Source organism: Symsagittifera roscoffensis, chromosome 6 (genome assembly GCF_963678635.1).
Source record: "Symsagittifera roscoffensis chromosome 6, txSymRosc1.1, whole genome shotgun sequence".
NCBI classification, from domain to species: Eukaryota; Metazoa; Xenacoelomorpha; order Acoela; family Convolutidae; genus Symsagittifera; species Symsagittifera roscoffensis.
Window position 1 is genome coordinate 9,130,368 of NC_087067.1, and position 16,089 is coordinate 9,146,456.

At 33.2% G+C, this 16,089-nt stretch overlaps 1 protein-coding gene across 9 annotated transcripts in view; it reads right to left on the reverse strand.

Annotated features, from left to right (window-relative positions):
* The window catches only part of LOC134848405 (amiloride-sensitive sodium channel subunit alpha-like), an 85,271-nt gene that overhangs the window by 42,996 nt on the left and 26,186 nt on the right, over positions 1 to 16,089 (reverse strand). For 4 of the 9 annotated variants that reach the window (XM_063865840.1, XM_063865839.1, XM_063865841.1 and 1 more), the window contains 4 exons: positions 7,867 to 7,996; positions 6,916 to 7,109; positions 6,293 to 6,444; positions 866 to 1,054 (listed from right to left, as the gene is read on the reverse strand). In XM_063865840.1, coding sequence (XP_063721910.1) covers positions 866 to 1,054; positions 6,293 to 6,444; positions 6,916 to 7,109; positions 7,867 to 7,983 — 652 coding nt within the window. In that variant the 5' untranslated portion in view covers positions 7,984 to 7,996. Of the gene's footprint in view, positions 1 to 865; positions 1,055 to 6,292; positions 6,445 to 6,915; positions 7,110 to 7,866; positions 7,997 to 12,525; positions 12,927 to 12,947; positions 13,010 to 14,569; positions 14,650 to 16,089 lie in introns of those variants that run through there. The other 5 variants (XM_063865838.1, XM_063865837.1, XM_063865836.1 and 2 more) reach the window with 3 other exon arrangements.

A 16,089-nucleotide genomic window follows, 5' to 3' on the forward strand; every position in this document is an offset into this window, starting at 1 on the left:
GAGCAATTTTGGCCATATACAAAATGTAATTATGTTTTTAAACAACTTTTTGAACCAGTTGACAAATCTGTTCAAATACATACGATAGAGTGCATACTGTGAGCTGGCACTGATTTACTACAGATTACTTGTAGATTCAATAGGAGTAAGTGTCGTAACTATTAATTGTTACGAGATCTCCCCATCCGCCCGGCATCTCTAAAATACTTTCAATTACCTAAATCAAATCGAATCAAACAGCTGTCAGCTTTATTTTAACATAAACCAAATTACAATTTCTAGTTTTATTGAAAAAACAAGTTCAATAATTTTGTTAAACAAAAAAAGCGTAACAGGGCTAGCAATGTGCGACTGAAAAAATGTTACTGCCTTATTTTTTTAATTAAGACTTCAAGGTATTCAATAAACAAGTAGGAAACAAAATTATGAAAATATTGAAACAGCCTCGATTACCAAATTAGAAAAGATGGAAAAATTTTTGATTAGAAATTACAATGTAAAATCAGACCATGATACAATTTGTTCATCTTGTTTTCCTTCTTCTATTTTAATCTAACATTAAATAAAAATAAATTCGAGATTTTTTTCAAATAATGTGAAAAGCCAGAGCCAGTAACGATGGCTAAAGATAGGAGGGGTTTGTTCTCTTGGCATAAATCAAATGCTCGAAAACCTTGACGGGACCTTTACCAATCAGCGGCCTTTAAGCTGTTCAGAACTCGCTTCTTCGAAAATATAAAAACGAGCTCTGAATAGCTAACATAATTTCATAATTTTCAGGCGTTCGAACCTTGTGGCATAAAATATTTGATTAAAGAAGAAGGAAACCATTCGATCGGAAGCTCCGATTTATGACCTCACTGACCTTGATCTAGTTGATTCATCTCGTACTGGCTCTCTATGGCGCTGCAACAGCCGAGGTTCCTCTCGTCCCTGTTGGTGTTGCAGTCGTAGGTCCCGTCACACGCCCAGAAGGAGAAGCCACACTCCCCGTTTCCACAGTCGAACATCTGCTCCTCCTCCCGACATTCTTGGTACTCCTGGTACATCAGCTCTGAAAAAAAACCAAAAAAAAATTTCGAAAAAAATTTGTTTGAATTTTTTTTATCTTCTAACTTTCTTGAAAAACTACAAAAACCGGTCAATTAACGAATTGACAACCGCTCAAAATTCAATCCGATCTTTTTTTAATTTTCAGATTTTTTTTAAACGGCTTTTGAGAGTTTGTTTTTCAAAAAAAAAACGTGCGCAAATCTTTGACTTCAGATCAGTGAAACTTTTTCATGCTACTCGATTGTTTTTTTTTTTCACGTCCTTTTAAACGCTAAACCTAGTTCATATTTCATGAAATATGATACATATTTGAAAACTGAACTTCACAATTACCCACTTCCTGTAATGGTGGTAAAAGCTAATTTTTGCTACTCCCTCTAATTTGGTTCATAATCCCTCCCTTTTCTTTATACATAAGCTCTGCTCTGCTTCACAAATAATCACAATTATTACCATAACCAGCCATCCGTAATGAGAAAAAATTGAGTCGCCTTTTTTAAGCATCAGAAACTAATGAGCTATTTGTAGCCCGAGGTGACAAGAAGCCTAAGTCATCCCATGTCAGTACTGATCAAGTACAATAGGTCGAGATAGGGATTTTGGGGTCAAAGTTTAAAAGGAAATTATTATAAATTTTGACAACTTAGACTCAACTTACGATGTATTTTCTCTGAACAAGATAATTATATTTTCCTTCATTGAAATTTCAAGGTCTTTTGAGTTACAATTGAGCATAAATACAGATTTGAGCATAAATTGCAAGTTTGTGTGACTAGATTTTCGCTCATTTTTAAAAAACTGAACTTTTTTCCTAGAAAATATTTAACATGCGAACTCGATGACTTGGCGTATTTATCGCAGGCAAAACATCGAAGAAAATGGCAGTTTGCCGCAATTAGAAAAAGAGACATAGTTTGTTGCCAGGCAAATTAATCAGCATTCGTTATTAGTAGTTTCGTTGAACATTCCATATCGAGTCTCACGCCCACTTGGGCGTGGTCGTTTTGCTTGATTGCTCTAAGACTTGAACAAAAGATGGAGTATTTTGGTCTTGTGATTTTTTTGAGACAACTTTTTAGCCACTTTTGAACCGACGTTTTTTTATATTATGTGAAAGTTCAAAGCTCAAATTTGGAAAGATTTTTGACCTATGAGCATTTGTTGTTAGATTCTTGAGGTTTACAAATTTGGCTCATTTTTGATTATAACTAATGCTAGTTTTGCTTAAATTTCGTTTATGAGTAAAAAATACAAAATCGAAAATACAATCTTCATAAAAGTTTCGAAACTATAGCGAAACTCTGTGAACACGACTACTTTTGAAACACTAAAAAATTTTCCTACTTGGGAACCCATATAATCAATAAAAAAATTTTGAAAAATGTTGCGTCCAAAGTTGCGTCAAAAGTTCAGTCTAAAAACTGAATGAACTAAATCAGCTTGACAACATTGAAAGTTGTTGAAAAAAAATTGGCTTCTAATCAGCATTTTAATTTACACAAACTTAAAACTAGATTTTGTTTCAATAATTTGATTAGTTTTTGACGTTTTTGACTTGATGAAAATTTTTAAAAATTTCGTCAACTGCTCAAAAATTTTGTAGTTTACAACATAAAAAGTTTTTTTTTTGAAAATCTTTCATGGCACTTTTTTAAACAAAAATAAACCTGTTTGAGTGAACTGGAAATTTCTGTTATAAAGAATGTTGATTGAGTAAGTTTTTTTAACATAAATCAAAAAATATATGAAAAGAGATCAAATCAATTGCTCAATTGGAGCAGATTAATGTAAAATATATTGAATGAGTTTTGAGTCTAAGTTGAAATGTTTTTGTGCAGACCAAAAGCGGCACTTAAATGATTATGAACTAATTCAAAGCCGACAATTACACTTGAAAACCCAACCTGAAAATTTGCTGAGAAATTTTGAATATTTATGTGTTTCTGCTGACTCAGACTCATGTACTAATGAAAAGTCCGATGAACTTGCGTGTTATATTATATATAGAACATTTTTCAGTTATGAATTGAGCTGCAATAAAAAAAATCGGACTTACTGTTATTATCCCGCTTCTTAGTTTACAACTTTCTCTAATTTCAAAACTAAGTCTAATTTTACTAGTCAGCGCAATTAAAGCAAAAAACATATAGATTTCATATTAAGCTAAAGCTATCTGTAAAAACTTGGCAATAGTTTTTTTTTCTCCTGAATGTAGGTATCAAAAGCCCTTAATCATTGGTGTGCTTTTTATTGCAATTCTTTTTTTCCCGACAAAATAAATTTGAAAAAGATGAACAAACAAAAAAATATGGAAAAAAAAACAATTCAAAAATTTTTTCGAGAAGAAAACTTCTTTTTTTGGTCCACCTCTGTAGAATTTCTACTTCAAAAGACTATTATTGTGCCAATTTTTATTGCCCGTTAAAATAGTACTTAATTTTGAAAATACAACTAGGCCGGATTAAGTCGCCGTTCACTAGTAAATAGAAAGCTGGAAACATAGCGAGCATTAATAAAGCAAAATTCGCCGCATCTAAAACTTTTGTTATTTTTTATTCTGAATACTGAAATTTCTCTCTAAAAAACGGAACACATGGAGCAAAATAACTTTCTCCAAAAATAGAGCGCAAAAATTTTAAAGAATCAAAAATATAAGTTTTCTTATAATTTTTTATGGCTATAACTTTTTTTAAAAAAATCAACCTGTTTGAGTGATCTCAAAATATCTGTTATAAAAAGGCTGTTTGCTTAATTTTTCTTAAAACCAAAATAAAATTTTATACAATTTCATTTTAATTTCTCTGATTCTTTATTTGCAAGCCGATGTTATTCCTTGTCATGAAAATTTTTCATTCGTTTGCCTTGGACAAGTTAGTGGAGAAATTATAATTGATGCGCCCGGATATCATTTGTTGAACACATGATTCAATCACGATTTTTTTGGGTATCCACCTTATAAGAGTTTTTTGTGCTTACTGTACCGAACAATGAAAATGGGAGGAGTTTTGGATTCGGTTGTGTTCTAGTTTATTTTTCTGAGCAACATCAGTTACCGTAAGAAATCATCGGAATGGATCAAATGATAAATTTTATTAGAGCATGTGCAGTAGTGATTCGAACGAAATTTAAAAATTTTTCAAAAATTGTCTCGGTATTGAGAAAAAGTGGTATTAAATTTTTGAGATTCAGTCTAATTTCGAGCAAATAAAACGAGCGAGCGAGCAGGCTTACATAAGCTTATTTTTAAGTTTGAGTCGTAAAAATTTAGTTTTACTTGAGCTACGTTAGTACTTGAAGATTTTCATTTTTCAAAGCTCCTTTCATTTTTCAATAAAACTGTTGTCCAAATTGCTTATTTACTGTGACTGTTGAATAAATTTAAGTTTTACTTTTTAGTTCAGACCCTTTCGTCATACTAAGCAGAATAAAAAAACAACACTTTTTTGAAAAAAAAATCTTAAGACTTTGGTCGGAACATTCTATGCTACTTGGACAGTTACCGTCTGTCTTTGCTTGGATTGCCATTGTTCGCAATATGTTGTAAACTATCTAAGTGAGTTATTTCATTTTTCAGGCTAGGAAACTTTTATCATAACTAACATTGTGTAAGTTTAATTAATTTCTTTTTTTCATAAAAGACGCTAAAACTAATTTCTTAGGAGTTTTAGCTACTCCGCCATCTCTCTTAAGGGTAGGCAGTGTTAGGACCAAGTCAGGTTAGCAAAAGAAGAAAAAAAAAACTGAAACATTCGAGGAACACAACCATCAGCAAATAAGATTTTCAAATAATATCAAGCAGCCAAGAAGCAGGGAAATTGTGGGAAGATGCCCATTGAGTCGAACAAAACTGCCCTAAGAAACTGATGTTCTAAAGTTTTCTGAGAGACTAAGTTTTGAAATTTTGAATTTGAACCGCAACCGACCTGAAATATATTTGAAAGCAATTATCATTTTTAGCCGTTCAAGGGATAAAAATATTCAATCAGCCAATAAAGCTTAAACTGTTACAATTTTATTTGGAGAAAACTTAATTTTATTAAAACTAGAGTTGGTAATCCGAAAAAAAAAGGACAAGCTACGAAGAACCAGAATAGTTTAGACAAGAAAGTCCTTGCTTTTTAAATATTGCGGAACAAAAAATAAGCTGACAAAAGAAGGATTGATACTTAATTTTTTCCGGGAAGACAATTCAATTTTTAACAAATTGAAAAAAACAAAGTCCTAACCCTAAACCTCTGGGAGCAAAGACAATCGCGTTACCTCTGGACTAAGTGGGAGGAAACCTGGAAGTTGTTAATGCTCAATATGTAAGCAAATTTAACATGCAAAAACTTAAATACTGCTAGCAAAAGAGTATATGGAAAAAAGTACGGAAATCAAACCTGATAAATGTTTTCATTAAGTTACAATTTTGTAAAAAAAAAATGATGTTAAAAATTCTATTAAAAACTACTTTCAATATTTTCAAAAGTTTTATACTTTTTTCGCAAATGATCTTCAAAAACACTCTTAATAAGATTTGGTAATCGTCTACCGAGCGGTAATTAAGCAAAAAAACTTAGGCGGCTTTCGTTAAGTCGAAAACAAACTGTCGAGATCTAAATTTTTGAAACTAAAAATATGTACGACTCTTCACAGGAAAAAAGTCTTGAAAACTTGGAAAAAAATGTGTGAAAGTGATCAACCTTTTTCGCAAAAAAGCTGAAAAATCTTGAGCTTTCTATTTTTATTAGAATCGTTTTGTTCATTAACAAATTTTTAGTATCACATAAAGTAAAATAATAATTTTGAAAGTGGACAATGCTGGAAATGTAAATTTTTTAGAGTTTTTTTAATGGAGTAGCATGTTTTATGGTTAACTATTACATGTGTAACTGGTTTATATGATTGGTTCATCAATTTTCTAAATTTCCTTATTCTGCTGTAACTGCGAAAATTGTGAAAATGAGGCAAACACGAGTTGTGGTCTATTCAAGGTAACAAATCTAAATAGGTTTATTTTTTTTGTGAGAAAATCGCAGGTTATTTTTTAAAAGCATATTAGAACGAAAGTGTTTTTTTAATAATAATTCTGAAAATAATTTTGAAAATGTGTATGTTTTAATACATGTATGTGTATGCGTTTTATGTGTGAGTACATGTATGCGTTTTTCTCTATAATACATTTTCAGAGTTATTAGCTTAGTCCAACAGAAACCACATAGGATATCAATCAAATCTGGAATCATAGATCGCTCACCGATGGCCGACTGGAATATCATTCCGTTGAGGTTGACCAGGTTTCCGTTGTCTATTTTGACCTTGGAGAACTTGTTCAGGTTGCAGACGGTCACAGCCGGCCACGTGACGTTCTTCCGGGTTCGAACTGTTAGTTTTGTGTTCACGGGGAAGCTAAATCAATTATTTGTAATTAATTGTAATTCAGAAGGTTTATCCACAAGGGAAAGGACCCAGCATAAGAACTGCTCAGCTCTTTACGGAGCAAGGCTGTGGTGACCCTGGTTAAGAACTACATGCATTTTTCGGTTATTTTTCAGGGCTGGGTAATGTTGCCTCAAGCTCAAGCAACCAGCACGGCGCAACAAGGAGAAAATATGAAAAAATCTCGTAAAAAAGCATCAATTTAGAAGAAAAACTGGAATAACTGAATTATAGACTTTCCTTTTTCCCTTTTTTCGTAAAACTTTCCTTTTTTCAAGAAGGGCTCGTTCATTTTAGAAGGGCTCGTTTTTTGCATGTTGCGCCATGAAGTTTGGCACAAATTAGTGTACGTTTTCAAATGTATATTCATATTGGAGCATTTATAGCAAAAAAACAATTATAGCTCAAAAAAATCAATAAGTAAACAAACGGAAAACAAACCTGAAAAAACGTGCGCATAAGTATCCAGTTTGTACGATGAAGCTGAGAAAGCAGACGACAAAGATGACGACCCAGAACACTCTTCGGAACAGACTGGGTCCCCTGGCTGCTCTGGGTATCCCGTGGGCGGTGGACTGAAGCAGGAGGGGTTTGAGTGTATCCGGCAGTGACGTCATCGCTTCACCTCCTTCACTCTAAGACCAAAAAACAGACTTCTAGGGGATAGGGGAGGTTGTGAAGTGAAAAGAGTTTGGTCATTCTCTTTTTGAACAGGTTGGGGGTTGAGGGGTCGCGGAAGTAAGAGGGGGGGGGGGGGGGGGCGGAGTTTGTAATATTTATACTCTTCAGCTTAGATGATGTTAAGATGTTACCTCCCATCATCAAATAATAAAGTTTGAGTTTCTAAATTAATCAAAAACCAAAAATTTCAGCCATAAAATTAAACAAAAGTGACCATACAGGGCGACTTGTGGTTTTCTTATATGCACCCTGGTCGTCCTTTCTCTCGCGAATAGATAAAATATTCCAATTCATTTCGCTCTATTTGAAAAAAAAACATAAAATAGTCTTACGAATTATTTTTAATTTTTTCATCGTTTGAAAAGTTATACGGCTAAAATTGGAATTAAAGATGAAATTTTTTTTGGAGTTAGCTTGCTGGTCGAAATTTCTGCGCCATGATCCAAATAAATTCTAGGGCCGATTTAATCTTTTTCTTGTTGTAGATTGAAAATCAGTGTATATTTTCCACGGTAAAATGAAGGAAGTTAACATGTGCAAAAAGGGGCAAAAACTGTATCGGCTATTTTTGTCTGAAATAGGCGCACGGTAAAAAAAATTTCAGTGACCTGCGTAAAAAATTTACAGAAAAATGTTTTCCTTTCTTATGTGTTGAAATAAACGCACAGTTAAAATTCTCAAATTTGCTCGCGTGTCGATTATTAAACTTGCCTTTCGTTTCGGCCGCAGGACAGATTCTTCCGAGTGTGCTCTCGATAGTTTCCGGCGATCCGAGTGCTCTCTGCTTCGGGTTCCGCAGTCGCTAGGAGTGTTGCTGTAGAAATTCATGGCACAGAAGTTTCTAGAAAAAGTAAGCAAATAATACGTCGGCATAGTCCATTGTGTTGATTAGCATAGCTCTTCCGAGCAAAAACCCTGAGCTCAACGAGAATTTTACCTCTAAATGTAAATTTCGACAAATGTACAGTTAGACGAAAGTTAATATGGGCAAATATGCTATCTGCAAATTTTTTACTGCCAATTTTTATTTGCACATAAATAAATAACTGCAAGCTTTCATATGCAAATTATCATTATAGTCATCCTTGGGATAAATGGAACTAGTTAGCTTGGTTTAATTCAGTTTGAATAATCCAGATATTAATCCAGAAATTTGACCAAATGGACCAAGTGCAAACCGCCAGAACTGATCATTGAAACTAATTAAGTGTAAAATTATAATTTTTGTCATTGTTGATTTCAGGACAGCAATATCTTCAAAGGGGCAAAAAGTTGCCGTTGATTTGCACGTCGAAACTGATGTGAATATAAAAACTACCCTTGAAAAGTATATTGGACTTTTTCCTCCAAAAGTTGAAGCAAAAAAATTGCCCCCCTTTTTTGCTGACTTTTTTGAACCTCGCCCAAATCTGGATATATCAGAAATATCAGAAAAATGACAACGCAGGGCAATTTGAGTACAACAGAAATATCAGAAAAATCAAGAAATATCAGAAATATCAGAAAAATCAAGAAATATCAGAAAATGAACAATCACAAAAACCTAAAAAGTCACAATGTTTGAGAAATCTAACATTTCCGCAGAGCTTAGAATTAAATTTATTCATTGTATTTAGTAAAATGATGAAAATGTTTCTTGAGAAAATTAATTAAGTCGGCTTTCGAAGAAACTGGACTTATAAATTGATTTCCTAGCTAACCATTTTTGACGTTAATACAGTGAGAAAAAATTTTGATGTCCAAATTTTGAGCTCAAGTTTGATCGGTGTTTGCACTATTGTGCTGGTTTAAAAACGAAAACGGAATTTTTTTAAAAATTTTTTATTATAGAGTTTTTCACCAAAATGTACTTCAGACACGGAACTCACAATGTACTTACAAGGAACTCGCAACTTTCACGGCTGAAAATTAAAAGGATCAGTCTTGTTTGCTTCCCTAACCAGTAAAAAGACTATGCTGAAATTTTAAGTATTCTAACTTCAGCTGACGGGTCTTCTTAACAATCTCCCCCCTTCTATTGTATCTACTAAAGAATCTCCACCCCTATGAACAAATACAGTAAATTAGCAATAGAGTTTGCATTGAGAATTAGAATGTTGCTGCATTCTGATTGGTCGAAAAATCGACCATTTTTATCTACTTAACAATCTCCCCCCCTTTCTTGAAAGGGGGATTGTTAAGTAGATTCCAACTGACAACTAAGCTCAAAAAGAAGTAACAACCATTATCCACCCAAAAACGCACACAAACAACACACAAACTTTTGGGTATTTTTGTTGAGCCCCAACTCAAATGTTTGAGGCAAGTTTGTACCCGGAATTTTATTTTGTTTCAACTATTCCTTTCACTTCGTTCTAGATTGATCTAAGTCACCCTCAAGCTCTTATAAGACTGATCTTCTGGTCTGCAAGTATCTTACAACCCAAGTTTTTTTTTCAAGTTTTTATATTTTGAGGAGCTGATTTAGAAACCTCAAAATCAACATCCCACGCCAATATATAACTCAAAATTTTCTATGTAAGCTTGCGTATTATTTGAATTTTTAGTATTTTTGTAAAAGTCGTTCCGAAATGTAAAAACCGCAGACTAATTTTGGAATCTTCTTTGTTATATTTCTCACAGCAACCGCGGCTAATGTTATTACTAACAAAGTTTTCTTTAATTTGTGAGTCATTTCTTCAGTTTTTTTATCGGTTTAAAGTTAACACTGCGCCATTTTGAGATAACATGACCAAATTGGATACCCATTGAATATCCTTAACTTAACTTGATGCCGGTTTTTATTATGCTGCCCAGAAAAAGTCATTTTTCATCCAAAAACTGTAACAGATGCTTGAAATTTATCCAGCTGTAAAAATAAAATAAAATGGCAAAATCGACTTCGACAATTTACAGTCCGCACTGGTAAACGTAGAGTTAACAAAACGATCAGATAAAGTGATTTTGTTTTGTCCCAGAAATTGGACGTGATTTTCTAACGTGATTTTCCCGGAAATTGAACGTGATTTTCTAAAATTTGTTGAAAAATGGTACATTTAAAAAAAAATGTCAAAAGAGTAATTCTTCAGCAGAATTTCAGAGAATGATTTCAATTTTTTTAAAAGTGTACCCTGCACGCTAACGGGATTTTCAAAAATGTGATGGCAATATTTTTACCTCCAGTTAAAACCTTAATTGACTGAACATCGTGTTTGATAAAAAAATGCTTGAAAAAAACTTTCAACTATCTGTGCTAAAAGGGGTCAGTAGCACTCTCAGATGGGATAGGAGTGTTGTGAATCTGTAACATCAGGTCAGGAAGAATGTTCTTAGGTAGAATGTAGATTTTTTTGAAATTGAAACGAGTGATAATTTGTCTTAAAGTATTTTGGTATTTGAGTTGCTATCTGTGAAAAAAAACATGGTACCTGAAATACATCTGAAATTCGTTCACACGTTCCTATTCCTGGTAACACTTTGCTCAAAATGCCTTCTCGAATTCTCCCAAGAAAATTTTTCACCGTTTCTCCTTTTTATCAGCTGTCCATGGGATTTTGATTCGTTTCACAACAACGACTCGTTCTTTAGGTATGTTGTGGCTTTGTTTTTTAATTTAGATGTCCTTGAACACCATGTCACTGTTTTTTTGACAAAACTAATATGCCCAACTGCTTGCACAACAAAGAACCTCAGAAAAAGTTCTCCCTTGGAAGATTGGGGGTGAGTTTTTGTCTGTAACAATTTCGGTTTCTCTGAGCTTGCTTTTCCCAAGAACGCAGTCAGAGAAGCCATCTCTTTCTCAAATTTTTAACATTCAACGAAGTGTTATCCAGCATTTTATTTGGTCTGCTCTGATATCTTTGTTGTGGATCGGTACAAAGCAAAAAAATTGTCATGAAAACTTTTTGAGATCAATTTGAATTACAATTTGCCTTAAAAATAGTCGATAAATGAAATTGTTAACAGTGAAAAGTTACAGAAAATGAAAACGTCCTATGAATCAGGGGCGGATCTAGGATTTTCTCGAGGAGGAGGGGGGGGGGGGTGTGTGCGGATTTTCAAAAAAAAAATCTAACATTTTTTTGACCATTTTTGTTAGGTCGACCAATTTGATTCCCAAGCTCTCCCAAAGTACTAGGAAGACCCTTGTTTGGCCATATTTTCAGCGCCGCAGGCAAAAATTTGAAAAAATAGGTAAAAAAGCGTTTTTAGGCACTTTTTGAAAATGTTTGACCAAAAATCGCGTTTTTTCGGAACGCGCTCCTCCCTCAAAATTAGTATAAATTGGCGCCGAAGGCACTTTTAGAACAATTTTAGGGTCCGTCATCGAAAATGGATGTCTCAAAATAATACAAAGGGGGGACCCTTTGGGTTGGCAGGGGGTCGATTCCTTAAATTGAATGTTTCAGGGCTGTCTAAACGGAAACAACTACAAATATTAGAGACTCAGCATTCGATAGCTGAATCATTTTATCTCAATTTTTTTGATCATATAAGATTTTGTGTTTTTGTTCTAATTTTCAACTAAATATTTTGGCTCTGATGAGTTCTCAAGTCATTCCAGGAGAGGGATGTTTTTAATTCTAGATGCCAAAAATTCTTGAGGGTTGTCTCTCTGGTCATAGTTTGAAACATCGACATTTCTGACCAAATCAACCTATAATTGATAATTTTTCACAAATTTGGCGTAGTCCACACAAAGCGCCAATTTTAACAGAAGCATGCGACGAACAAAAAAGAAAAAAATTTTTTTTAGGCAAAACGCTCTTCTCAGAAACGCTCTTTTTTGATAAGAATGAGTTGGAAAACTTCCTAATCACAGAAATCCCAGTGCTTTGGTAGAGCTTGATCAAAAGTATCATCGTTCCTGCAAAAGAGGGAAAAAAGATCAACCAAATTTTTCACTCCCCTTCATCCATCAAAAAATTTATTCGCGTGCCGATCAGAACAGTGTTTTTATGAGTCTGATTGATTTTGCTTTCAGCAATGATAAAATGAGCGTCAAAAATGTGAAAAGTCTAGTTTCGTGTAAGAAAAATCAAAGGAAAAGGTGTCGGAAATTTATTTCAACCATATATTAGAATTTGCAAAAGGCATTAATAGTAAGCAGGGTTAAGGCTGAGTTTCAAAAAGTTTCCGATACTTTGTCTATTTTTTTTAAAGTCGAACTAGTTACCGTAAAACTTGGTAAAACCCAATTTTCAACAATATTTTGACGCCGCAGATCATTAAAAACAGGGACAAAATGGCGTTTTAAGGGGCAATTTTCCGAGTATAACTTGACGTCCAAATCTTTTTAAGACAAGTTTTAGGGTGGAAGCGAAAAAAAATCGGAAGGCCTGGGGGGTCTCCGTGTGAAAACTTCCAAAACTTACAAAGTTCAAAACTTACAAAGAGCTGTTCGTCATCATTGTGGAAGTGCTGATTTCATTGATTTAGTAAACCAAGGCATAAAAAGGTTAGCAAGGTAAAACTATAAAGAAAGAATAGAGTATACTTCGTTTATTATATTGTAGCTTATTTGATCACATATATTTGTCAGTCGAAGTAAAAAATTATATATTCCTCAATTTTCTCCGCCGCCTTTCCTTCTATGTCCGTTATTGTCGTGGAAGCGCTCGCCCAATAAATAAAATAGAGATTTATAAATGAAAAAAAAGAATTACATCACCTCAGCTTATTCTGAATTCAACTGGCGGTAACGGTCTTTCCTTTTTAATTTCCATCAGATAAAAGTTCAAAACAAGTGAAAATAATGGGAAGGGCTAAAGGAAAATTTATAAAAATACAGAAAAAATATGCCACCCAATTACCCCCGTGTTGATGCGTTGATAGGCTTAGAGATACAGAAAGATTAGATTACTATACAACCTGCTACTGATAATTTCAACAAGATTTGTTATTTTTTCACGCGTGATAGGTAAAGATTGTTTTCCTGTGAGAATAAGTAAAACTAATTATCAGAGTTGTAAAAATAAAACCCAATGGACTGGTAAAATTTTGCGCAAATGAAACAAATCAGCGGAAAATTTATCTTCAACAATTTTTTTTTAAAAAGCGCAGAGAAAAAAAATAAAGATGCAATTCTGTTAATCAAAGTAATCGGAGGAAATCTACAATACGACAAAAACGGTCTGAATTTAACTAAAAGTTTAACTTCATCTCTGTCATTTTGTATCTCAATTTTGGCAGTGATAAATGAGCGTGTGGTTATTCTTTAATTCAAGCAGAATTGAGCCAATATTTTTTTAAAAATCAAAGTTTATATCACAAAATTTACTTATGTGAAAAAATTTACTTATGTGTCAAATAAAAGGTTTTATTTCAGTGAAGAGATTAATGGGCGAAACCTTGTTATACTATAACTGTGCAAAAATTAGGCATGTTTGCTTGTTTATCACGGTAAAACGCTGAATGTTTTGCTCCTTTAACTGGTCTCAAATAGCTTTTGGTCAGAAAAATTTTGATAATCCATAAATATAGAACTCTCAGCTTTAATTCCTAAGCAATAAAAATTGAGTCGTAAAGGGAATAAACATGACCGATTAGCTTGCAACATTTCATTTTGGAACAATGTTGAGTGCGGGATGATTTGCTATGTAAAATCATTTCATATTACGTTTTCAGCATCATGGAGAAAAGCTCCAAAAGGCCTACTGTAGTCCAAAAGGTGATAAAAATTCAAAACCCACAAACTTTACAATTGATCACACGTGAAGTATCATTTTCCGTTTGATTTCAAGAAATTGACTAATTTATTGGAGTGATTTTGTTGTAAATTTTATTTTTCCCGCTGAAAAATTGTAAACGAAAACAGAACTGCTCGTATCAGGCCGAAACCCTGAAAGTCCCAATTATCTTTTAAAGTTGGAGCGGGAATAAAATAAAAACATTGAATGGAAAAAAAATAAAATGAAAACAAAACAATTTAAAATTTGAGATTTTTCTCAAAAACTTTGAGAAAAGCATCCGTCCCACACGCCATTTAAAGTACTAAAAAATACATTTTGCTCCTAGTAACAATTCAGATCAATTATGGCAACCAAACTTCCTTCAACCAATTTGGAACGATTTTTAAGACAAATTAAATCTCCGCTTACGCGTTAATAGCTCGAAATATATCGCGCGTTAATTGTCCCAAATTGATCAAAATGGCAATCTTTAAACCTCCATAATTTTACATAAAAGGATCATAGGTTAAATATCTTTTCAAATTCAAGATTAGGATAACAATACACTTTGAATGGTATAAAACATCCGTAAAAATGGCTTGTTAAAAAGTCGAATGTTTTCTGAAGAAAAAAAACAATACGAGCACAAAATTCCGTTACTTTCATTACGAAAGTCGGAACAAAAAGCATGCCGGAACAACGTTATTTTCTTCAAAAATTGGAAAAAACAGCAGAAGGTTAAACTTGCTTAAATAATACTCAACTGAGAGTTAATTGCTGAACAGTGACGAGTAACTGTATATAATTTTTACAACTGGTGGACTTTCAAGTCTCGAGTAACGTTTCAGCCCATCTGCAACATATTGTGAAATACCTATCGACGCATTGCAACATACTGTTTAAAAACTATCCAAAAATAACAACCTTATAGAAGGAAAGAAATGGAGCGGCTTATTTGATGTTTTAAGAACATATGTTGTCCTTTTCGCTAAAGCTAACAAGCTTACTCGTATCAACGCCAGACCTTAAGTGTTTCCACTCGGCCGCATAGTCTCAAGAAGGTTTTTAAAGGGACTTTTTACACTTAAAAATAAAAACATGAGGAAAAAAGCTCAAATATTTCATAATTTGACCAATGTATCTAAAAACGACAGCTTTCTGAATAATTTTTCTGGAAATGTCGATGGTTCTTTGATATGCCTTTCAGAACTTTAGAACCTGAATCATGTTATTATGATACCACACTCGGCTCGGTCTCATGCAAGCTTTATTTGATGTGGTCAAAATTGGCTGGAAAAAAGGAGACATAGACTCTACGCCATAACTCTTTCGTGAAAAAGGCTGCGCAAATATATTGATACTAATTAAAAAATTTAACTCATTTTGCTTGCTATGCTTGATTTGAACAAAAAATAAACATAATTATTTGCTTTCAAATTTGTATTCAGAAATATTAATTTACTTTTTTGATATCTTCAATAGTAGGAAGTATGAACACTAAAAATTTAAAGAATCCTCAAACTTATTAAACCCCAGATAATTATAAGACATTGGGTACTTACTTTGAAAAATCTTCTAAAATTTCAATTTTTTGGTAGAAAACTGGAGACTGTTTATGATCGGGGCAAAAAGGGTCAACAATCACAATAATGATAGCGATAGCAGAAAATTTACTGAATAATATTGGCTAATGGCTTTTAGCCAATGGCTCTATCATTGAAAACCTTGAATAAGTAGATTTTCATCAGTTTTACTTATACAACATTAACATACTTGTCTTCAGAAACCCGTATCGTTCATTTAACGTTTATTGGCGAAGATTGCCACCAATAAATGTCTCGCAGTGAAACCTTCTTTTTGACAACTAAAACATAGAGCACTGCTAATACAATCGTTAGCATCTATTCGTCCAAAAGTTCACACAAGTCCACTTATTCCTTCCTTTTGTCTTGAATAAATGTTGATCAACCCCCTAGCTTCGAATTATTGTTGATTTTTTGAGAAGAGGGTTATGCATAGATATAAGATCAAAATGAGAATCACAAGAATTTTTCTAAGAAACTAACGTATACTTAAAGCCGTAAAAAATGTTTGACTTTTAATTTTGCTCCCTATTTTGCTCCTTATTCTTTCTTTTCTAGAGTAATGGTTAGTTTTTTGAGTTGTGACTACACAAAAAATTTTCGCATTCAGCGTAATCATTTCGTCTATTATCCCGACTGTATGCAACAAATGTTCAGAGACAACTCATGACAGACACAAAAATTACTACTGTAAAACTAAA